Here is a 25562-nt window from a genome sequence, read left to right as displayed (position 1 = left end):
GTTGCAATGCAATTGCAATGGCTACAATGTGTTGTGCCACATCGGCTGCATATTAGAATCACCTGGGGGGGCTTTCTTAACATCAACCACGTCTGTGTCTCACTCTACACTAATTAAATCAGAATCTCTGGGTGATTCTTATGTTTAGCCAGAGTGGGGAATTATTGATTTAACTTTTCAAAAGGCTCTTTCTTGATAAAATTTCATCATAGAATCTGTTTTCTAAAAACCAGTCACCATAGGATGCATTTGGTAGAGAAGACAGAAATAAAGGTTATAGATGAATGATCACATCTCAGAATGGATTGAGGACTGATAATGGACCCAGCTTATCTAACAGTTTTGTAAGACACCTAGGGCTCAATGACAGCAAAGTCGTGAAGCTGCATGAATACAGCTGCTGAGCTCTGCTTGCCCGATTCTGCATGAGCTGCTGGGGGAAGGGGGCCAGTTCTACCCGTGAGGCACTCAGGGTGCTGGCAGGATAAGCCATGAGCATAACTCTCCCACAGGATGGAAAGTAACAAAATGCCATCAGATCACACAAAGTGATGGAAACACTAGATGACATTGATTTTCTGTAGTAATAAAACAGTGAGTAGGGTGGGTAGGACAAACCCAAGAAACCTGTGACATTGAAAAAAGAGACAGGCGAGATTCTTTGGGGATAAGACAGATGATAAAGATAGGGGAAAGGAATCAACACTGAATTAAAGACAAGGTGGGCTCCACAGTGGACCTTAGTCTTGGTCATCAAGCCTCTGACCTTCCTGACCATTTGGGGGTTATTCCACCAATGGTCTTGAAGGGAGGGAGTACCCCTATTCTGCGTAATAGAAACCCAATGGACCAGACCTCTCTTGCCTGTCCCTTTGCAGCCCTGGTAGGGCACATGACCTACACTAGGCCATTGCGTGCTCCCATTGTAACCAATGAAGCAAAGATAAAGAGCTGGTGAGAATCCATCCACAGGGCAGCAGGGGTGCAGCAGCATCCTGGCCAAGCTGTTCCTGGGGAAGAGGCTGGGTATGCCTCCAGGCTTGGTCCTGCCCTTTTCTGAGCCTCATCCTTTAGCCTCCTGATGATTCTACAAATTGCCAGTGTCCTACAAATATATTCTTTTTTTAAGAAAAGTATTTTTTTTTCCCAATCAACTGTCCTGACTGATTCATCAGTCAGTCAAATTATTCCAGTGATAATTTATGAGCCAGGAAAGAAGTCTAACCAGTGGCTTGTGTTCAGTGTAGCTTGATGACATGAATCTGGTGCTTTGCTGATGCAAGGAAGTAAAAAATGGGGCGAGGAGAGCCTTCATCAAGAAGGGTGTAAGTGACAAAGCTGAATATTAACTCTAACCTATCTGTAAGCATTGGACACATGAGTACTCGGAATGTACAGTTCTGGCCACTGTGCCTAAAGTAAAGTAGAATGGAGAGGGCACCTCAAATAAGAAAACAAAGTTGCTTCCCTATGGGTACAGATGAGGTCTGGCCCAGGAGGGTGAATTCATGAGTGACAGCTTGGGACCTGGCTGCGCATGGCAAGCAGTGATGCAGCCACCCAACCCCTTAGCACTTTTAGCACTGGGTTAGCTAGTAACATCCTAGACCCTGATCTTTTGTAAGTTGACACCAAGAAGAACAGCTGTGCCCTCTTATTCTATCTGTTGGTGCCTTGTGGGTCATGGATCTCATTCATTCATTTGGCATTTATGTTTCTGTGTTGGACACCAATAATTCTAGGGTGAACAAGACAGAAGACCTGCTTAAATGAAGCCTCCACATTAGTGGAGGGGGCACCATGATAGGTGCTGTCCTAAAGTCATGTTGGGGATGCTATGGAGCACTGAGAAGCGACTACTGTAGTCAGGGGAAGAGGTGAGGGCCTCACAGTGGAGGTGAGGTTGGTGCTGAGTTTTGTAGCACAATTAGGAGTTTAACAGACAATGAGTAGATTAGGGGGTGTGGACAGAGGCTTCCTACAGACAGAAAAATCATGGTGACCAGACTCTCAGTGTGCCGGGTGTGGAGCTAAAGAGGTCACAGACCATGAAGAGCCTTATATGTCAGGACAGGGGGAGCCTTTGATATGTCTGCAACAGAGACATTGTGATTAGATTTGAGTTTAGAGAAGTCACTCCCGCAGAGGCTTAGGGGATGATTCAGAGTCAATCATCTGAATGATTTAAACTCATCTTTAAGGGTGAGCTTAAAGGCAAGAGGCCAATGAGCATTGTAGTTGGCCAGTTTGTTCTCAAAGTGTGGTCTCTGGGAACCCAGTGGGGAATCCGAATTTCTAGGCCCCACCCCAAGCCTACTGAACCAGAAACTGAGGAGGGGGCCCAGAAATCTGTCTTTAGGAAGCACTGCAGCTGAGTCTGGCAGACGCTTCATTTGAGGACCGCTGTGCAGTCCATATGAAATGTGGTGGCAGATTCAGCTGAAACCATGGAATGAATGGGGGTGAGGCTGGGGATATAGAAACTGTATCCCAGAGATCAGATCCAGAGGACTCAGTGGATGATAGAATGGAAGCAGGTGGGTGGGTGCTGAGGGAGTAGAAAGGCACAGGAGCAGGTTCTGGCACTGGCGAATGAAACCACTTCTCACACAGGTGTCCCTTGTGGGCTTCCTGTTCCTTTTGGGCTTATACATCTCGTCCCTGGCTTCCTGTATGGGAGGACTTTATGGAGCTCCCCGCATCCTGCAGTGCATTGCCCAGGAGAAAGTGATCCCTGCACTTGCCTGTCTGGGACAAGGGGTGAGTAATCCTCTTTTTTGTTTGTTTGTTTTTTGAAACATGTTTTGCTGCTAACCTGATTGTTGGCCCATCAGTTGGTTAAGCTTTTCTGATCAGAGCCTCTGATTAATTTCTTTAGGGTGACACCGAAAATAATGCAGAGGTCATTTCTTTCAGCCCTGTCCTCCGGCTGGCTTAGGTTAGGGCTAAGTAGATGAAGCATCTTAAATGTCACAGCCACCCAGCCCCTTAGCACTTTTAGCACTGGGTTTGCTAACCCGTCCTAGTAACATCTTGGACCCTGAGCAGCATGAAAATGCAGTGCCCCATTCTTCAATAAAAATGAATTCAGGGTCCTCCAGGTTTAGCATAGAAGAAAGCATGTTTTGGTCAGGAGGCGAGCTGGTCCTTGCAGCTCTAACTCTGCCCTCGAGGCTCACCTGCCCCTTGGGGTTTGCTGTTTGATGATTTCCCACACCTCTGGCCTCTATACTTCCTGTTAACCATCAAGAACCAAACCTTAACTGATACCTAAAGGACAGCTTAGTTGAGTCAAGGCTGGGATGATTAAAATAGACATTCTAAAGCCCAGGGGAGGACCAAAGAGACATAAACAGAGAATCCCACTTCCCAATAATATGGTTTACAAGCTATAGTTCATTTTTGTCTTGTTGAGGTACCACAGAGGGCGTCCCCACCCGCTTCCAATTTTCACCCTCCCTCTGGTTTAGGGAACACATCATTGCAACTTATCCTTGATTTCTTCCTTTACCTTCCTTCAAAAATGCAGTTTGGTTTTGGACATTGTTCATTTGAGATCCTATTAGACATCCACTGGGAATGTTGAGTAGGCAGTTGGATATGTAAGCCTGGGTTTCAGGGGAATGTTTTAGGCTGGAGATTCACATTTGGAAGTTGTCAATATAATGCCAGTATTCAAAGCGTGAGCCTGGTTGAGCTCACCAAGGGAGGGAGTACAGACAGAGAAGAGGTCTGAGGATGGAGCCTGGGGCTGCTTTAAATGTGGAGTTCAGAGACGTGAAAGCCAACTATGGAAACCAAGAAGGAGCAGCCAGTGAAGAGGGAGGTCAGTCAGGAGAAGTGAGGTGAAGAAAGTGTTTCGAAGAGGAGGGAGTAGCCAGCTGGGTCAAAGAAGACAGGGACTGAGAAGTGACTGTTGCTTTTGGCCCAAGAACTATGTCAGTGACTGTGATGGAGAGCTCCCGGGAATGGCAGCTAGCACCTGTTTTCCATTCCTGTCCGCCTGAAGGTCACCATACCCACCTTTATTAATAACAGGTGTGTGTAATGTGTGTGCGTGAGCATTTGCTGGTGTTTAGGGTCAGAATTCCCCTCTTCCAGCCACCAGTGATTCTGCTGTGTCTTCCGGAATCTTCGTCTCCCTGGGAAGAATCAACTTTGCATCTCTTTGATTTTCTATGCTGGTATCAAAACCCAATGAAAGACAAAAGGAGAAAATAGTTGGGAAGCCAAAGTTCTATTAAAAATGCACCATGTTCATAGTTATTCATACAGGCTGGGCACATTGGCTCATGCCTGTAATCCCAACACTTTGGGAGGCCGAGCTGGGCAGATTGCTTGAGCCCAGGAGTTTGTGACTGGCCTGGGCAACATAGCAAAACCATGTCTCTACAAAAAGTACACAAATTAGCCATGCATGGTGGTGTGCACCTGTAGTCCCAGCTATTCAAGATGCTGAGGTGGGATGATGGCTTAAGCCCAGGAGGTGGAGGTTGCGATGAGCTGACATCACACCACTGCAGTCCAGCCTGGGCAACAAAGCCAGACCCTGTCTCAAAAAATAAAGTTACTAATACAACTAATATCTGTGGGGCTTACTGCATATCAGTCTATGTGAAGCATTTCACATGTATGAACTCTGATCTCACAATAATCCCATGACTAGGATTACTATTATCTCAAGTTTATAGATGAACAATCACATGGGGAGAAGTGGCTGAGTCATTATGAATTGTGTTTCTAGCCTATAACTTCTGAAATCTCTGAAGCATTCTATCTGAAATTTTATGGTCCTGCGTGTTATTTTTGTTGCTGCAGAAGGGGCCAAACAAAACACCTGTGGCTGCCATCTGCCTGACCAGCTTGGTGACCATGGCCTTTGTCCTTGTGGGTCAAGTGAACGTTCTGGCCCCCATCGTCACCATCAACTTCATGCTGACATACGTCGCAGTGGACTACTCTTACTTCTCCCTGTCCATGTGTTCCTGCAGCCTGCCCCCGGTGCCTGAGCCAGTGCTCAGGGAGGGCCCGGAAGGCCTCCACTGCTCTGAGCACCTGCTCTTAGAGAAAGCTCCCAGCTACGGCTCTGAGGGACCTGCCCAAAGAGTCTTGGAGGGAACGCTGCTAGAATTCACCAAGGATATGGATCAGTTCCTCCAGCTAACCAGAAAGCTAGAGAGTAGCCGGCCCAGGCAAGGAGAGGGTAACAGGACCCCAGAAAGTCAGAAGAGGAAAAGCAAGGAGGCCACCAAGCAGACCCTACGAGATAGCTTCCTCTTGGACCTCAAATCCCCTCCTTTCCCTGTCGAGATACCTGACAGGTTGCCCACTGCCTCCTGGGAAGGGCAGGAGTCCTGCTGGAACAAGCAGACTTCCAGGAGCGAAGAGACTCAGCTTGGGGGAACATATGGAGAACAACTGGTTCCTGACCTGTGCAACCAATCTGAGTCCAGTGGAGAAGGTGAGTGCTCTGGCATCACACTGGGGCCTCTTATTTGGGGATGACCACTGATTATCCTATCTACCCAGTTATTGTGAACCAGTTATAGCTGGGTTTAAAATTCTTGTTAATTTTGTGCAATATTTATTTTAAAACATTATAGTCAGGTATCAGCTGAATTATTTGTAATTCTACTCTGTTATAGATAGTTAATTTTAAACAGAAATTTCTATCTACTTCTGTATATTAGACCTGGAAGCCACAGCTAGTAATTGGGGATCAATCTCTTTTCACTCAAAAATGAACTGAAGTATAAAGCCAATGTGAGTAAAATCAATCTGTCCTTACAAGAGAAGTGGAAATGTGTTGTGATAAACTACCTGTCAAGGACGCAATATGTTTTCTTTGTGGAAGATGAACCTCCCAAACCAGGCAAGAGGGGATGGAGAGAAGGTGGCTCAAACTTTGTTTTCTCAAATCTATAAACACAGAGACACAGAGAGAGACACTCACAGAGAGGCTTATAGGACATGTGCAATTCTGAAAGTGAGAACTCGTATTTTCAAGGACCTACCATATTCTAGGTACTTTACATCTATTACTTCATGTAATATAATATATATTAGCATTTTCCATTTTATAAATGAAGACCTTGTGTCCCCATGAGGTCACAGAGAAGACTCTGAGCTGATTCTTTCCACAGCTGGACATCACCCTGCATTGTATTGTCTGTATTTGAGGCCCATGTACTTTCCTCTACATTATGCTCTCCCTGGAACTATATATAGACAGGTGTGGGCAAAGAGGAGGAGATGAGGGACATAGAAGGAGGTGTCTAAAAAATAGTGTTTTGGCCGGGCGCAGTGGCTCACATCTGTAATCCCAGCCTGACCAACATGGTGAAACCCTGTCTCTACTAAAACTACAAAGAATTAGCCAGGCGTGGCGGCGGGTGCCTGTAATCCCAGCTACTCATGAGGCTGAGGCAGGAGAGTTGCTTGAACCTGGGAGGTGGAGGTTGCAGTGACAGGAGAATTGCTTGAACCTGGGAGGCAGAGGTTGCAGTGAGCCGAGATCACGCCACTGCACTCCAGCCTGGGCGACAGAGTGAGACTCCATCTCAAAACGAAAAACAAAACAAAACAAAACCAAAACAAGCCCCCAAAAGCCTCGTGTTTTATGTTCTCCCAGAAACCTGTTTTTCCTTCTTTGCCTCTAAATTGCCGGGAACTTTTAATTAAAAATTAAAAACTATTTTATTTTAATCAATGTAATAAGTTTGGTAATATGGTTTAGTAAGCCAAATAATATTAAAGTCACATAATCAGAAACAGTAGTTCCTACTCTTTTATACCACCCCTTTTACCCTACTCTACTTCCAGTCCCATTCCCAGAAAATCCTACTTTGAACCAAAAATTTGCCTCTTCTGTTCATCTGTCACTAAATAATGTATTTGCATTGCTACTTCTTGATATTTCAGTTTCTGATATTGTCTTTTGACTTCCTCTTATGATAAATGAGGATTTAATGCAATCTCAGCTCACTGCAACGTCCAACTCCTGGGTTCAAGTGGTTCTCCTGCCTCAGCCTCCCAAGTAGCTGGGATTACAGGCACCCACCACCACACGCAGCTAATTTTTGTATTTTTAGTAGAGATGGGGTTTCACCATGTTGGCCAGGCTGGTCTTGAACTCCTGACCTCAAGTGATCTGCCCACCTCATCCTCCCAAAGTGCTGAAATTCCAGGCGTGAGCCACCACACCCTGCCTGGATTTAATTCTTACATGCCACTCTGACTTCTCCTCATCTAATGCCCCCAGAGTAGTTACCCACAGTTTTTTATTAAATTAAAAGCTAGCATTCTTGTTATCATGACTAAGTAAATATTGCTCAGTTCTGAGCCATATGTTACACTATGATTACATTTCCTTTTTTGCTCAACTTTTGCTGTTTCCTAGAATTAATAATTGCCTTAGTTTTTTCTTTGCTTGATTTTCTGTCATCATTTTTCTTTAAATGCTCTGGCAGATCTGTCAAACGTCTTTTTGTGTTGTTTTCAAAATGCTCCAATTCTTCAGAAATATATTCTTTTCTTTTTTCCCCTCTGTCCTATGGCTCCATCTTTCTGTTCCACTCTAGATTGTTTGTTTGCTAGGTTTGCTACAAAGCTGTTGTCTTAGAATTCCTCTTGTTACCACACTTCTGTGTCAGATCCAGGAAACAAGAGATTTCTTACCAAATTCATGCATTTACATAGATTTTCTTTGATAATTCCCCACCCCCATCCCTCCATCCCCGCTCTATTATCTTGATTTTGTATCTTAAATGGCTCTCTAATTTTCTTTCTTTTCTCTTTCCTATGATTTTGTTTGAAGGGTTGGTTGTTGTATCAGTCATGATTACTTTTGACTGAGGATAACAAAATTGGAAAATAATAGTGACTTCATCTAGCTCATACACAAGGATCCAGAGGTGGGCAGTCCTTGGATGCCATGGCAGCTCCATGGTCCTGAGTGACCCATGCTCCTTTATCATTTTCTTTACCATCATCCTTAGTATATTATTCTGTGATCCAACATGTGGTTGCTGGGGTCATGCCATTACATTTATATTCCAGGCACTAGGAAAAAAGAGAGGGAAAAAGGGCAAAAGGATGAGCCTCTAAATTGAGTCATTTGGAGGAGGCTTCCTCAAACGTCCCATTCCACACTTCTCATATTTCACTGGTTGGAATTTAGTCATGTGATTACAACAAACTGCAAAGAAGGCTGAGAAATTGTTTTTAAACCGATCATATTACTACTTTACATAAAAGTATGTGTTTTTTCTTTTCTTCCTAAGAAAAAAGGAGAGATAGGGTAGCAACTATCAGTCTATGTCACAATTATCCAGTTTTTAATTTCCAGGACCTCTTGGTTGTAATCTAATTTGTCCCTGTCTTTTTTTTTTTTTTTTTTTTTCTAATTTGAACGTCATCTATTTTTGTTCTATGGGTACAATGGCTTATCTTCTCTCTCTGATAATATTATTTTTCTTCCCCCTTTAAAATTTTTTTCTGAGGCTGGACATGGTGGCTCATATCTGTAATCCCAGCACTTTGGGAGGCTGGGGCAGGAGGATCACTTGAGGCCAGGAGTTCAAGATCAGCCTGGGAAACATAGTGAGACCCCATATTTACAAAAATTAAAAAGGAAGTTAGATGGGCATAGCGGCATGTGCCTGTAGCCCCAGCTACTCCAGAGGCTGAGGTGGGGGGATCTTTTGAGCCCAGAAATTCAAAGTTACAATGAGCTGTGATCACTCCACTGCACTCCAGCCTGGGTGACAGAGCAAGACCCTGTCTCTAAAAATAAAAGTAAAAATAATTTTTAAAAGTTTTTCTGTTCCTTTTACTGTTCCTGTTTTCTTTAATTCTTTTCTCTTTGGTTTGGGCGCTCTCTCTCTCTCTTTTTAAATCTTGGAGGCTTTTTCTGAAATGTCCATTGATCTTTTGACTTCTTTTTGTACTTAAAAGTGAAGTACTGGCTGGGCACGGTGGCTCACACCTGTAATCCAGCACTGTGGGAGGCTGGGACAGGAGGAATGCTTGAGCCCAGGAGTTCAAGACCAGCCTGGACATCATAGCGAGATCCGGCCGCTACAAAAAATTTAAAAATTGGTGAGGTATAATGGCACATGCCTGTAGTGTCAGCTACTTGGGAGGCTGAGGTGTGAAGACAGCTTGAGCCTGGGAAGTTGAAGCTGCAGTGAGTGGTGATCGCATCACTACACTCCAGCCTAGGTAACGTATTGAGACCCTGTGTCTACAAAAAAATCTTTTTAATGAGCCAAGTGTGATGGCACATGCCTGTAGTTCCAGCTACTCAGGAGGCTGAGGTGAGAGGATTGCTTGAGCCTGGGAGATTGAGGTTACAGTGAGCCATCATCTCACTACTGTACTCCCGCCTTGGTGACAGGGTAGGACTCTGTCTCTGTCTCTCTTTTTTTTTTTTTAAAGTGAAATACTAAAAAACTGTTTAGAAGAGCTTTGTACATTAGCAGGGCTTGTTCATTGGGGCACCTTACTGTAGAATAAGGAGGAGGGGGCTAGACTTTTTACTGGAGGACCCCCCCACATGTGAATATCTAGAGGTTTTCTCTTGGACTCTTCAGTATGTTCCCCTAGAGGAGGGTTCTGTAATCCCTTGCTCGAGGGACACACAGATAGGTACTTGCATTCTGGGAACAGGATGAGATGAGTGAGTTGGAGAGGGGTCCCATTGTTTAGGGTATAGATGTGCATTTCATTCCCTGGCTTCATGTTCCATTTCCCCACTCTTTGCTGTGCCTGCTGTACTAAGTTTGGGCACTCTCTGGCTTGATTGTTTCAGAGGAAAGCCCCCTTGGGGAGGGAATTGGGCAACAGAAGGGTTGTTACTTGGCTTCATAGGCAGAGAAAAGGATCTTGATGTACCACAAATATAGGCCTCCCATCAGCCCCCTGTACCTCACCACTGCTTGGGATGTGGTGCTTCCTGGTCCTGAACCTGGTCTGCCAGAGTGAACTGGGCTGCTCCCTGTCAGCACCCTCTCTGGAGGCCCTAGGGCTCATTCTCCTCTGCTCTGCTCAGTCTGTCACCACTGTCACCTTTCCATCTTCCAGGGCTTGTTTTTATTTTTCCTCTCTCATTCTGTTTGTGTTTGTGGGTTTATGTCTGTCTCATTCATTTTCTGTCTTCTCAGTGGGTTTTCAGGAGAGACGTGAACAGTCTGCAATGTTTAATCAAGGAAGTGGTCGCTGTCCGGTTGCCTAGTCTTAGAAACGTCATAGGTATTGCTGACCATTCCCTCTCTCCCACTCCCTGCTGCCTTTACTTTGGTGCAGACCCTCATCATCTTGTACCTGGACTCTTCCTAAGTCTCCAAAATGCTCCCCCATCCCATTTCTCCTTCATGCTGCCCACTGAATGATCTTTCTAAAATAAAACTCTCATCATGTCTCTCTTACTTAAAAACCCTTGCTGGAATCTAACCCCTTCCATGGTGAAGTCCCAGATTGTGTGTGCGATGCAAGGTTCTTCGCAATCCAGCCCTAACATACCTTCCTAGCCACCCTTCTCATGACAACCCATGCACTGTATGTTCCACTTTCACCCAAACTGATGTCCTAAACACACCATGTTCTTTATTCCTTCCTGCCTTCATACACCCTGTTCTGCCTCCTCCGATTGCTTCACCTCCCCCTTCTCCATCTGGAAAACTCTGATATCATTTCAAATCCATCTGACTTTTAAGACCCACTTTGCCTCTTCTGGAGAAGGATTCTGTGATGTCTTCCACTGTGCAACCATAACATTTGATTCATATTAGTAATATAAAGTATTATCTCATATTTATATGACATCATATTTATGTCATATTTGTTTACACATTTGTCTTTAGGTTTATTTGTCTATCTTAAGGAAATAAATATTAATCTCATTTGTTTGCCACTAGATTGTCAGACTCCTTTGTTTGTGAACTGTCTTTTCACCTCTGTACTCATCACCATATTCCCACACAGTACACATAATGTAGCACTCAGTAAAGCCTACTTTAATTGATGAGCAATTGAGCAAATATTGGCTAAAACATTGAAGCATTGATCAAATAGAAAGAGTTAAACTATTACAAGAACCTAATCGTTGACAAACCAGATGTTATAAAATAGTAATAATCAAATCACGATGAAATAAATATTCCTGAGAGCATGGATTTTAAAAATTAACTTGAGGCTGTATTTTATGCCTATATACATAAGAATTCTTTATTTACAACAGCTGTGCAAGAGAGATATTTCTGACTATGTAGACGTCATCAAAGACAAGGTATCTGATTAAATAGAAATAAAAAACATTTGCACAACACAGTGTCACAGAAGGAAACAATTATTCTTACAAACACAACTGATAAAAGCATACCTTCCAAAGCATATTATTTTTAAAAACAGGAAGGTCCAAAATCTAGATTTTACTGAAAAGATGTCAGGTGAGATAAATACAAAGTTTAACATTTGAAAAATCAATGCTCACTCATTCATGTCAAGTCAACAAATGAATTCTTATTGTTAAGTATTATTAGTAGCTAAAAATAGCCAGCACTTATTGAGCACATCCTATGTGCCTGGCACTGAGATTAGCATTTAATATGAGTTATTTCACTGAAGCCCAGATTTAGGCATTGTTCTGTCTTTCTACAGATGATAAAACTGAGGCTCAGAGAAGTTAAACACTTGCTTATGATATGAGACAGTCAGAATTTGAACCCAGGTCAATCTGACTGTCAAATCTGTGCTCTTAACCACTGCACAATGTGTATGCCACCACTTGTAATGAGTATTTGTTTTGAACTAGGCCATGATATTGATTAAATGAACACAAATTAAATCATCTTTAAGATATCATTAAGCTGGGCATGGTGGCTCATGCCTGTAACTCCAGCACTCTGGGAGGACAAGGTGGGTGGATCACCTGAGGTCAAGAGTTCAAGACCAGCCTGACCAACATGGAGAAACCCCAGCTCTACTAAAAATACAAAAATTAGCTGGGCGTGGTGGCATATGCCTATAATCCCAGGTACTCAGGAGGCTGCCTTGAAACTGGGAGGTGGAGGTTGCGGTGAGCTGAGATTGCGCCATTGCACTCCAGCCTGGGCAATAAGAGTGAGACTCCATTTTTAAATAATAATAACAATAATAATAAATACATATATAAGTGCATATCTATTAAGCTATAAAAAATAAAATAGCAGATTTGTGATAATTAGGTATATGTACACATTGCTAGAGGCAACATCAATTGATTCATTCCTTTCCTGTTGATTAAAGTTTTTCATCAAATTTGGGAAGTTTTTGGCTAATATTTCTTCAAATATTTTTTCTGGCCTTTCTTTTTCTCCTGTCCCTATGAGACTCCCATTACATATTTGTTGATATATTTGACATTATCCCATTAGGCCTCTGAGACTCTCTTTCTTTTGCTTCCACCTTTCCTTCTCTGTTCTTCACTTTGGATTATTTTTGTCTTCAAGTTCACTGATTCTTTCCTCTGTCATCTCAAATCTTCTGTTGATGCCATCTAGTACAATTTTCATTTCTGTTACTGTATTTTTTAACTGTAGAGTTTTCATTTGGTTATTTTTTATAGTTTATATTTCTCTCTCTGTCTCTCTGTCTTTTTTTGGATGGAGTTTCACTCTTATTGCCCAGGCTGGAGTGCAGTGGTGTAATCTTGGCTCACTGTAACCTCCACCTCCTGGGTTCGGGTGATTCTCCTGCCTCAGCCTCCTGAGTAGCTGGGATTACAGATGCCTATCACCATGCTTAGCTAATTTTTATTTTTAGTAGAGATGGGGTTTCACCATGTTGGCCAGGCTGGTCTTAAACTCTGACCTCAGGGGATCTGCATGCCTCAGCCTCCCAAAGTGCTGGGATTACAGGCGTGAGCTACTGTACCTGGCCTATAGTTTATATTTCTCTATTGGTACTCTTTATTTTTAAAGTCATTGTCATCCTAATTTTTTCTCACTAACATTATATTTTTCTTTAATTCTTTAAACATATTTTTAACAGCTGTTTTGAAGTTTGAAGTCTTTGTCTGCTAAATACAACATGTGAACCTACTCAGTTTCTTTTACTTAATGTTTTCCTTTCCTGAGCATGGATCACAGTTTTCTGGGATTTTTTCATGTCTTGTAATTTTTGGTTGAAAACTAGACAATTTAAATAATATATTGTAGCAACTCTTTATTCTGATATATATTTCTGAGTTTTTCATTTTTTGTTTATTTTAGTAAATTGCCTGGATTTAAACGGTGGCATCTGCCTCCCCTGTAGTGTGTGGCCGCTGATATTGTTAGTCAGCTTTTTATTCTTATTTTTATTTGTTTAGCCTGGTTTGCTAGGAGGTTGCCCCCTGTGTCTGCATAGCCCTTAAGGCTCTGCGTTCTGCCAGTGGATCTGTGTGTCACTTGGGAAGCACAGTTAAAGTTGGATCCAATTAGTTCCCCACTCTCCTCTGGGTTTTATGTTTTGCCAGGTTCTTTCAGGCCTCCCCAGGCATGGGCATAGTTTTCTAGTCATCCAGGGAAATGTGGGGAGGTTATCTAGTCTTTCTATGGTGCTCTCATTTCCAGGATCTCCCCCATTAGATTTCTGCTAGTCTTCTGCTCACCCTAGCTGGATCTGCACTTTCAGGCTAGCAAGGATTTTCCCCATTCATTTTTCTACTGTGCTCATCATATTTAGCATATAAAGCCACAGCCTTTTGCCCTGGCTTCAAATCAAGTTTTCCCCTTTGATAGCAAACTGCTGGTTTCTGACCAGCTCCATGCTGAATGGGAGCAGCTGAGGCAAGAAGGCCACAGGCTTTCATGTTTCTTACCCTCAGCTTTAGACATTTTTGAAAAATAAATACTTCTCAATTTGTTTTCTTCATCTGGTAAATTTCTGGAGCTCTGAAGTAACTGTTTTGGACTATTTTGTCTAGTATAATACCTTTGTGTGTGTGTGTGTGTGTGTGTGTGTGTGTGTGTGTGTGTGTGTGTGGAGAAGATTCACCGACCTCTTCATACTGCCATGGCTAGAAGTCCCTCTGGTTCATTCTGTGTGGAGAATGATCTTTCAAGACGTAACAAGAAACACAAAACTGTTTAATTGCCCTGATTTAGTAAGTCTATTTGAGGGAAACGTTTATCAAGGAAACAACCCCAAATCAGCCAAACAACAAACCAAAAAATGTGTACAAGATTGTCATAGCTGCATTGTTTGTGCTAATGACAAATTAGAAATAACTTAAGTGCTCAGTATTTGGAAAGTGGTTAAGCAAATTATAACATCAACATGAGAAAATACCACAGGGACTTTAAACATGATTCTGTGTAGCATATGGCAATATACATTATCAGTTTATACATGCTAATTAGAACTACATGTTTATTTATTCTGATAAAGATATGAAGTGAATTTTCACAGAGGGTTTAATGTTTAAGTAATTTCTATAAAATTACTTAAATTTATTATTTAAAAATTAACATAATTGGGGTTTCCCCTTTATGCTTAAAGTGTTTATATCTGCTGTGAATATAGAACTTATACATATCACTAGATTTTAAAAGTCAATTTAATATTTGCATTATATTTGTTATGTTTGGCATTTTTAACATGCACGATGCATGCTTGTTTATGAGTAGAGGCTTGATAAAGTAAAGTTGCCTTCCTAGTTGTAACTTCCTAGTATTTCTAGCATGAGAAGCTGTCCCCTGCCCCCTTGACAAGTTTGTACAACTTGCTTTTTCCAGCAAAATCTGAGATGAGAAAAAAATTCCTTTAGTCACTTTGGAAGAGTTTTGAAACCCTAGCTATTCAGAATTATGAATAATTGTCTATTTTATAGTACCTATTCAAAGAGTCATTGGGCATCTTCACATAAATTCTCCCTTACATTGCTAATAGATAAAACACCATTGTGGCTGCCTTGAGGACAAACCTTTCCTACTACTTCTGCCCAAGTTCCTCAGAACACACACACACACACACACACACACACACACACACACACACACAAAATTCCCTTTAGGTTCAGTAAAATTGAGGTTGTATAAGACCAAGTGTTGTAAAACGGTGAGCTTTAATAGGTGACAGATCTCAGAGAAAGGCAAAATATAAGTTCTTAACCAATAGTGAATAGTGTTTCTTTTTCTCCTCCTCCTCCTCCTCCTCCTCCTCCTCCTCCTCCTCCTCCTCCTCCTCCTCCTCCTCCTCCTCCTCCTCCTCCTCTTCTTCTTCTTCTTCTTCTTCTTCTTCTTCTTCTTCTTCTTCTTCTTCTTCTTCTTCTTTTCTTTTTTTTTTTTTTTTTTTGAGACAGAGTCTTGCTCTGTTGCCCGGGCTGGGGTGCAGTGGCATGATCTTGGCTCACTGCAACCTCAGCCTCCTGGGTTCAAGCAATTCTACTGCCTCAGCCTTCCAAGTAGCCAGGATTATAGGCATGTGCCACCATGCCCAGCTAATTTTTGTATTTTTTGTTTAGTAGAAACAGGGTTTCACCATGTTGGCCAGGATGGTCTCAGTCTCCTGACCTTGTGATGTGCCTGTCTTGTCCTCCCAAAGTGCTGGGATTATAGGTGTGAGCCACTGTGCCCAGTCTAGTGTTCCTTCTTAATAACCAAGGGGGCAACTGTATTTTACTAAGCCTATGTTTGCCATTAATTGAATTGTTAAAATTAAGCAATTTTAAAAATAATTCTGTTATGATTGCCACTAATTAAATTGTTAAAACTTCACAATTTAACATGCTGAATAGACATAGAAGGTTTTTGCTGTTATAGAGCTTACATTCTGGTAGGGGAAGACATGATAAATAAGCAAATACACACTGTGATGTCAATAAGTGATAAGTACAAAACTAAACAACCAATTTAAATTGTTAAAACTATGCATTTAATTAATGGCAATCATAACAGAATTTATTTTTTGAAAAGTACTAGAGCCGTCCATTCAGATCAATCTTGCAGACTGTATTTTAATCCATAATTATTAAGGAGACTTTTACCGAGTGCTTCCTATACACAAACTTCTAAATGCCTAGAGTTGGCATTTAGAATATAAAAGAGGGTCCTTGTCCCTGAAGGTGTAGATGTATAAAAAGATAAGCATAATACTTGGAGGCACATGATGAAGGCAAATAGATGTTGAGAGGATGAAGTCTTCTCAAGGTGTAGAATTATTTACATACAGAGAGGTAGAAGAAGAGTTCCAGGTAGAGGAACTGGCATGTAGAAAGGTCCAGGTGGGAATTGGACTGGCAACTCATCAAGAATGGCAGAGGCCCAGTAGTGACTGGAGAGCGGTGAGCCAGGGAAGAGAGGTGAGAGGAGTCCAGTGAGGAAAGTGGGGGATAGTGCTGTATAGGGCCATGTGGGCCATTGTGAGTGTGATGGAAGGCTCGGAAAGTTCTAGCTACAGCTACAATGTGACCAGAGTCAGACTTTAAGAAGATCAGTGACTTTTAGAGGTAAGAGAGAGAGCCAAGGCCAATTTGGAGGTATATTAATTAGGGTAGGCTAAACAATAACCAAAAAATGTTATTTACTTGCATTACAGTGCAAGAAGGGTGTTCCAACTCCGTGGGAGGCTCTCTTCCATGCATCCACTCAGGGATCCAGGCTCCTGCCATTTGTACGACTTCACTATGCCCTCGAACCTAGTCATGTGCACAGTCAAGACTGAGTTACCACATTCAGATTTCAGGCAGAGGAAGGGGGAAGTGTACAGAGAAGAGGCACACGTTCTCTTAAAGACCTTGGGCCAGAAGTGGCACTCACTGCTTCTGTTCACATTCTGTTGCTGAGAACTTAGTCACATGGTTACACCTAACAGTGAGAAATCCTGGGAACTGTACTCTAGCTGTGGTCTGTACCACAGGAGCCCACTGCAGTAAATGGATGAAAGATGAAAGTGGGGGCCGGGCGCGGTGGCTCAAGCCTGTAATCCCAGCACTTTGGGAGGCCGAGATGGGCGGATCACGAGGTCAGGAGATCGAGACCATCCTGGCTAATACAGTGAAACCCTGTCTCTACTTAAAAATACAAAAAACTAGCAGGGCGACTAGGCGGGCGCCTGTAGTCCCAGCTACTCGGGAGGCTGAGGCAGGAGAATGGCGTAAACCCGGGAGGCGGAGCTTGCAGTGAGCTGAGATCCGGCCACTGCACTCCAGCCTGGGTGGCAGAGCAAGACTCCGTCTCAAAAAAAAAAAAAAAAAAAAAAAAAAGAAAGTGGGTTGGATTAGGACAGGAGCAATGGAGGCAGTGAGGAGTGATTGTATTCAGCATATATTTTGATAGTAGAATCAACAAGGTTTATGGACAGAATAAGTATAAGTGTGAGAGAAGGGAGTAAGGATGAATCTTACATGTTTGTGTAAATGGTGGTGTTATTTATTCAAATGAAGATTTGAGGTGAATAGATTACTGTGTTAGTCATGTTAAGTTTAAGGTGCTTATTAGCCAACTAATGGGTGATATTGAGAAGACAATGAACTATTCAAAACTTAAGTTCAAGGGAGAGGTCAAGGATGATATAAACTTGGAGTCATCAATATATCAGTAGCATTTAAAGCCATGGGACTAGAAGAAATCTCTTAGGAGTGGGTATACATGGGAAAAAGGAGTGCTGAAGACGGAATGTTGGAATACTCCAATATTTTCAGGCTGGAAGGAGGAGGCAAGTCAGCAAAGAAGACTGAGAGAGTGGGCAGTGACATAGAAAAATCAAGAGAGTGAGGCATCTTAGAGGCGAAAGTGTTTCAATAAGGAGAAAGTGATCAAATGTATCAGATGCTGCCTGAAAGATCAAACGGAATGAGGACTAGGAGTTGACCACAGATTTTGAAAAGATTCAAATCATTGGCAACTTTGGTAAGAGTAGTTTTAGTGGAAAAGTGGATACAATCTTAAGAGTGGGTTGAGGAAATCATGGGATATAGAGACTGCATAGGCAATTCTTTTGATGAGGTTTGCTATAAGGGAGACACAGAAATAGGGCAATAACTAGGGGTGACCTGTAGACGTTTGTTTAGGTGGGAGAGATGACAGTGTATTTGTATTTGATGGGAATGATTCAGTAGGGGATAGAAAAATTGATGATGCGAGAACAAAGTCCTTGAACAAGCCAAAAGGGATGGGATCACGGCACAAGTGGAGGGAAGGGCCTTATGATCAGAGGCTGTTCATCCACTGTGAAAGGAAGGAATACAGAATAGAGGGTATAGATGCAAGTGAATTGGCTGATTTGGTGATGAGAGAACATGAAAAGTTCTCTTTGGAGAAGAGAGCTTGTAAATTTGTTCTACCAGAGAGTAGGAGAATGAGTTGCCTAGGTATGAGGCTGCTGAGTAATGCTGAAGCATGGGAGCAGATGTGTCTGTAAGGGAATGCTGATAGTCTTAGATGGTGGAACCCAAGCTAGGTAAAAAGCGGGAGGTAGGTGATGGAAATCAAAAACATACTAAGGCAAATCATCTAAAGGTCCCTCTGTAGACTATGAATGGTTGGAATGAAGAACAGCAGAGCAAATGAGCTTAACATTGTTTTTAAAGGAGGTTATGGGCTGAGAGTAGATTGCTTAAAGTCATGATTTAGGAAGTGTAAGGTTACTGGTAACGGCACACCGCAAGTGCAGCTAAGGGAGTCGATGGTTGGGATGAGGGAAATAAAATGTTACTAGTATGAGGATTTCAAGGAATCGAGAAAGCAGGGCCTTGGATGAGTTGTTTTTGTAGAAGTCACCAAGGATGACAATGGATGCTGATAGAGAAAAAGATGGTGAGCCAGGGGCTGAAATATTTAACAAGCAAGAGAAGAATGACAAGTTGGTAAAAGACTGTAATGATAAAGGGTAGGGTGTGAAATAGTCTGATGGCATGTGCTTCAAAGGGGCTAGGTCATAAAACCACAGTGACCAGAGAGGATGGGAGACTTGGTCTAGGAATACTCAGTGAGTTCTGCTGCATGCCAAGCCCTAGGCTCAAGATGGATGTGGACTCTGCCCCCATGAAGCATATAATCCAGAGGGCATGGAAACATGTAAATACGTATACAACTACAAATGATGGTAAGTGCTGTGAAGGAAATGGGTCGTAAGGAAATATTAATGGTATGAGGGACTATATTTAGATTTTCCTGTGGGGGCTGATTTCCCCAAGGAAGTGATAACTGAGCTGAGACCTGAGGGATGCGTAAGAGTTAGATAAGCAGAGGGCTAGGGGATCCATGAGTTGTGGATCCCAGAGAGATTCCAGGAACCGACACATCAGGGGTGGTTGAGGTAGGGAAAACTCTGGTATATGAGACAGGTTCTGGACTGTAGTGAAGAAGGAAGGGCTGGGCAGAGGAGATGGCATAGTCAAGACAGTTTGGCTGAAGCAGGAGTTTGATATTGGAGAACAGAGAAGGGCTATGTAGGGAGCTTTCTACTGTATTTCCTGAGCAACAAACTATGAAGTTGAGAACACCTGAAGTTTTAGTGTTGAAGTGAAGTATAAACATACTGTGAAGTTAATCCAACATATCATTTGTTTGAAACATTATTGTGTGTTCATGGTGATTAGACCATATTGTTAAACAATCTAGATGCATTTTCATAGTTAAATTGAGCATTTCTGCAGAAATAGAAAGTCAACTGCCTCATGTTTTCACTTATAAGCGGGAGCTAAATAATGTGTACACATTGACACAGATTGTGGACTAATAGACACTGGAGACTTGGAAAGGTAGGAGGGTGGGATGGTGAGAGGGGAATTGAGAGATGAGAAATTGCCTAATAGGTAGGTACAGTGTACACTATTTGGGTGAGGCTTACACTAAAAGCCCAAACTTCATTACTCTGACATTAAAAAAAATTATTATTATTATTTTTAAATTGAGTGCATTTGGAACCAAGTGTAAACTGAGAATGCAGAGCCAAACAGAACATGGCATAGCTCTGAGAAGCCCTGTTGTGCCTGAAAGGATGAGGCAGGACTATGCATTTGCTTATTGCTGGGCCCCTTTCCCCTCAGCCATTTCAATTGCCAGAGGAAGGAATCAGAGGAGCAATTCTCCCTCCATCTCTCTGCTTCATCACTTTCTCGTCGATACCTGAGACCAGTGTAACATGAGCTAACCTTCAGAGTCAGAAGGTAGCAAAGACCATCTCTCATTAGACAAAAGCCAACCTGCCCTAGCAGTCCCAGTGGTCACACCTGGGAGCCAAGAATACCAGATGTCTAGTTCTCCAACTCTAACCTCTTACATCCGAAAAAGAGGGGAGAGCTGAGTTTTCAATTCCCTCCCCCCAGATGACATATCTAGACAGATGTGCCTTGGGCATCAGAGGACCTTCCACTCCACTCTGTCTCTCCCTTCCCTTTCTTTCTCAGATCATTGGCTGGTGGGAGGAGGCCGTAAACACTTCTTTCTTCCTCCTCCAAGAGCAAGCCCTGGGAGTTGTCTTTCAGGCTAAGTTACAAAATTGAGGAAGAGGAGCTCATAGGTATTTTCTCCTAAAAAATAGTAGAGGGTTGATAGCAATTTGGCAGCCAAATCTTTGGCTATTTTTTAGATTTCTTCTTGAAGTCCAGGCTCCAAGAACAAGATATCTGGAGAAGATCAACTTCTTTCTATACCCACATGTGCAACCCCTGGGTCTCCCTGTTGGGGGTGAGTAACTTCATCTCGATCTCAATTGTTCTTGGGACAGAGTTCAGGTGGACACATATGTGATCTTGAGCTGAGGGGAAGGAAAGATGGAGGGCCTAATTAGAAGCAATGTGATTTAATTGCCTGTTGTATTAGAATTTAGATGAGACTACATATGGCAAGATTACATTCAATGAACCGCTTATTTTAATCAATAATTTCCTTTTTAAATAATTAATTGTCTATGATAACTTCTGGGTTACTTAATTTTAAGGTACACTAAGTTATACTTTCATCCTAATTTGTTTCTTATAGGGAAGAATGGGACAAGGAGGTAAGATAAAATATCTAATTGATAGTTTTAATTAAAGAGTTATTCTCAGAGGGTATCTGCCCAAATATCTGCTTAAATGAGGTTTTTTGAATTATTCATACACTTCAGTTATTCAGACTTTTACAGTGATCAGAAGTTGATGAGAGGGAATGTTGCTGAAGACATTAGCCTTGTGGCTTGCTTACCATGTAGAAAGCCATTAGGTCATTTGCTCTTCCTATTCTGTTTTCACAGGCTGTTGGGTCCCTTCTCATCATGTTTGTGATACAGTGGGTGTATACCCTGGTTAACATGGGTGTTGCTGCCATCGTGTATTTCTACATTGGCCGGGCTAGTCCAGGGCTTCACCTTGGTAAGCAGCAGAGCCATTTTGCCACTGGTTCCCTCATTCTCTTTACCATTCATTGGAAACAACAAAAAAAGTTTTGAATGTCAATTGAATGCCAACACTGATTCATATATGAATCCCATTTTCAAATAGTTTATAGTCTAGGAGGAGAACTGTGACAAGCATATGAATGATTACAAATAAAAATAATAACTTAGTGTGAGGTTTATAAGCTATGTGGAAGTAAAATGGATAACAACAGTACAAGAGCCAGGAGTGAAATGAAAGTATACTGTTGTAAGTTTCTTATACTTTGTTAAATACTATAACATCACTTGATGATAGATTGTGGTAAGTTTAAAATGTATACTATAAACCGTAAAGCAACCTAAGATAACACAACAGTTATAGTTCAGCCAATAAAGGAGATAAAAAGTAACCAAAATAAGGCAGAAAAAGAAGAAAAAGATGATAAAGGACAAATGAGACAAACAAAAAAACAAATGACAAGATGGTTTATGTATATATAATCCCAACCATATCAATAATCACACTAGATATGGGTGGTCTAAACACCCTAATTGAATGCCAGGGATTGTCAGATTGAATGAAAAAGCATGACCCAACTATATGCTGCCTACAAGAATCCTCCTTTAAATATAAAGACACAAACATATTACAAGTAAAAGGATGAAAAAAGATACATCAGGCTAACACTAATGAAAAACAAAGCCAGGGTAGGTATATTAACATTAGGCAAAGTAGAGTTTGAAGAAAACGGATATTACAGGGATAAAGAGGGTCATTTCATAAAGCTGAAGGGAAAAACATATCAGGAAGACATAACAAACCTTAACATTTATGCACTTAAAAACATAGCTTTGAAATACGCAAACCAAAACCTGATAGAACCACAAGAAGAAATAGAAAAGTTCACAACCGTAGTCAGAGATTTCAATACCTCCTTCCTAATAATTGATAAAACCATTAAGTATACAATCAGTAAGTCTATAGAAGACTTGAATAACACTATCAACAAACCTGGCTTAATTGACAGAGAACATTCTACCCCCAAACAGCAGAATATACGTTCTTTTCAATTATACGTGAAACATTTACCAGGAGAGACTATATTCTAGTACATAAAAAATATTTCAATAAATTTAAAAGTATTCAAGTCCATTCAAGAACAGAGTATGCTCTCTGACCAAAGGGCGGAGTAATTAGAAATAAATAACAGAAAGATATCAGAAAATCCTTCAATAAGCCAGGCACAGTTGGCACACACCAGCTATTTGGGAGGCCAAGGCAGGAGAATTACTTGAGGCCAGGAGTTTGAGGCCAGCCTGGGCAAAATAACAAGACTCTGTCTCCTAAATAAAAAATTTAAAAAAAGAAAAGAAAATCCCCAAATATTTAGAAACTAAAGAATATTACATAACCCTAATTAAAATACAGAAAATAAATAATCCATGATTCAAAGAAGAAAGAGTGAAATTACAAAGTATCTTGAACTGAATAAAAGTGAAAATGGAAGAGCAAAATTGTGGGGTGTAGCTAAGGGAAATTTATAGCATCAAATGCTTACGTTAGAAAAGAAGAGCATTTGCAAATCAATGATCCTAACATCCAACTTAAGAAACTAGAAAAAGAAGAGCAAATTAAACCCAAAGTAAGAAGAGAAAAGGGAATAATAAATCAGAATAGATCAGAGTAGAAATTAATAAAATATAAAACAGAAAAAAAAATAGAGAAGGCAAATGAAACAAAAACCTGATTATGTGAGAAGATCAGTAAAATTAATAAACCTCTAGCCAGACTGATCAGAATAAAAGAAGAAGCACAAATTACCAATACCAGGAATGAGTGAGATGACATCATTAGAAATCCTACAGATATTAAAAGTGAAATAAATGAATAATATAAACAGCTTTCTCTTGATAAATTGACAACTTAGATGAATTGGACAAATTCCTTGAAAGATACAAACTATCAAAGCTCACTCAAGAAGAAATAGATACAGGGCTATTCAGGTCATCTCTTAAAGAAATTAAACTGGGGGGGGGCGGAGCAAGATGGCCGAATAGGAACAACTCCAGTCTCCAACTCCCAGCGCGAGCGACACAGAAGACCGGTGATTTCTGCATTTTCAACTGAGGTACTGGGGTCATCTCACTAGGGAGTGCCGGACAATCGGTGCTGGTCAGCTGCTGCAGCCTGACCAGCGAGAGCTGAAGCAGGGCGAGGCATCGCCTCACCTGGAAGCGCAAGGGGGAAGGGGGATCCGTTTTCCTAGCCAGGGGAACTGAGACACACAACACCTGGAAAATCGGGTAACTCCCACCCCAATACTGCGCTGTAAGCATACAGGCATTCCAGGAGAATATATCCCACACCTGGCCGGGAGGGTCCCACGCCCACGAAGCCTCCCTCACTGCTAACACAGCAGTCTGCCGCGATCTATCCGCAAGGCAGCAGCGAGGCTGGGGGAGGGGCGCCCGCCATTGCTGAGGCTTAAGTAGGTAAACAAAGCCGCTGGGAAGCTCGAACTGGGTGGAGCTCACAGCAGCTCAAGGAAGCCTGCCTGTCTCTGTAGTCTCCACCTCTGGGGACAGCGCACAGCTGAAGACCAACAGGGGAAGTAGCGGGAGCCGGTGCAGACGCGAAGGACTCTGTCTGACAGCTTTGGGGAGAGCCGCGGATCTCCCAACGCGGAGGTTGAGATCTGAGAACGGACAGACTGCCTGCTCAGGTGTGTCCCTGACCCCTGAGTAGCCTAGCTGGGAGAAATCCCCCACTAGGGGCAGTCTGACACCCCACACCTCACAGGGTGGAGTACACCCCTGAGAGGACACTTCCAAAGGAAGAATCAGACAGGTACACTCGCTGTTCAGCAATATTCTATCTTCGGCAACCTCTGCTGCTGATACCCAGGCAAACAGGGTCTGGAGTGGACCTCAAGCAATCTCCAACAGACCAACAGAGAGTCCTTCTGACTGTCAGAAGGAAAACTATCAAACAGGAAGGACACCTATACCAAAACCCCATCAGTTCGTCACCACCATCAAAGACCAGAGACAGATAAAACCACAAAGATGGGGAAGAAGCAGGGCAGAAAAGCTGGAAATTCAAAAAATAAGAGCGCATCTCCCCCTGCAAAGGAGCGCAGCCCATCACCAGCAACGGATCAAAGCTGGTCAGAGAATGACTTGGACGAGAGGAGAGAAGAAGGCTTCAGTCCATCAAACTTATCAGAGCTAAAGGAGGAATTACGTACCCAGCGCAAAGAAACTAAAAATCTTGAAAAAAGAGTGGAAGAATTGACAGCTAGACTCATTAATGCAGAGAAGATCATAAACGAAATGACAGAGATGAAAACCATGACACGAGAAATACGTGACAAATGCACAAGCTTCAGTAACCGACTCGATCAACTGGAAGAAAGAGTATCAGCGATTGAAGATCAAATGAATGAAATGAAGCGAGAAGAGAAACCAAAAGAAAAAAGAAGAAAAAGAAATGAGCAAAGCCTGCAAGAAGTATGGGATTACGTAAAAAGACCAAATCTACGTCTGATTGGGGTGCCTGAAAGTGAGGGGGAAAATGGAACCAAGTTGGAAAACACTCTTCAGGATATCATCCAGGAGAACTTCCCCAACCTAGTAGGGCAGGCCAACATTCAAATTCAGGAAATACAGAGAACGCCACAAAGATACTCCTCCAGAAGAGCAACTCCAAGACACATAATTGCCAGATTCACCAAAGTTGAAATGAAGGAAAAAATCTTAAGGGCAGCCAGAGAGAAAGGTCGGGTCACCCACAAAGGGAAGCCCATCAGACTAACAGCAGATCTCTCGGCAGAAACTCTACAAGCCAGAAGAGAGTGGGGGCCAATATTCAACGTTCTTAAAGAAAAGAATTTTCAACCCAGAATTTCATATCCAGCCAAACTAAGTTTCATAAGTGAAGGAGAAATAAAATCCTTTACAGATAAGCAAATGCTTAGAGATTTTGTCACCACCAGGCCTGCCTTACAAGAGACCCTGAAGGAAGCCCTAAACATGGAAAGGAACAACCGGTACCAGCCATCGCAAAAACTTGGCAAAATGTAAAGACCATCGAGGCTAGGAAGAAACTGCATCAACTAACGAGCAAAATAACCAGTTAATATCATAATGGCAGGATCAAGTTCACACATAACAATATTAACCTTAAATGTTAATGGACTAAATGCTCCAATTAAAAGACACAGACTGGCAAACTGGATAAA

The 25562-nt window shown here is 42.1% G+C and overlaps 1 protein-coding gene across 1 annotated transcript in view; it reads left to right on the top strand.

Annotated features, from left to right (window-relative positions):
• SLC12A8 (solute carrier family 12 member 8) overlaps positions 1-25562 on the top strand; it is a 135531-nt gene that overhangs the window by 97536 nt on the left and 12433 nt on the right. Inside the window, exons 9-12 of the mRNA XM_010354813.2 lie at positions 2614-2760; positions 4819-5461; positions 20554-20651; positions 21199-21316. Coding sequence (XP_010353115.1) covers positions 2614-2760; positions 4819-5461; positions 20554-20651; positions 21199-21316 — 1006 coding nt within the window. The remainder of the gene's footprint in view (positions 1-2613; positions 2761-4818; positions 5462-20553; positions 20652-21198; positions 21317-25562) is intronic.

The sequence above is a fragment of the Rhinopithecus roxellana genome, chromosome 1 (assembly GCF_007565055.1).
Source record: "Rhinopithecus roxellana isolate Shanxi Qingling chromosome 1, ASM756505v1, whole genome shotgun sequence".
Classification (NCBI taxonomy): Eukaryota; Metazoa; Chordata; class Mammalia; order Primates; family Cercopithecidae; genus Rhinopithecus; species Rhinopithecus roxellana.
The sequence above is the reverse complement of the archived record's forward strand: the minus strand, read 5'-3'. Positions and strand labels throughout refer to the sequence as shown.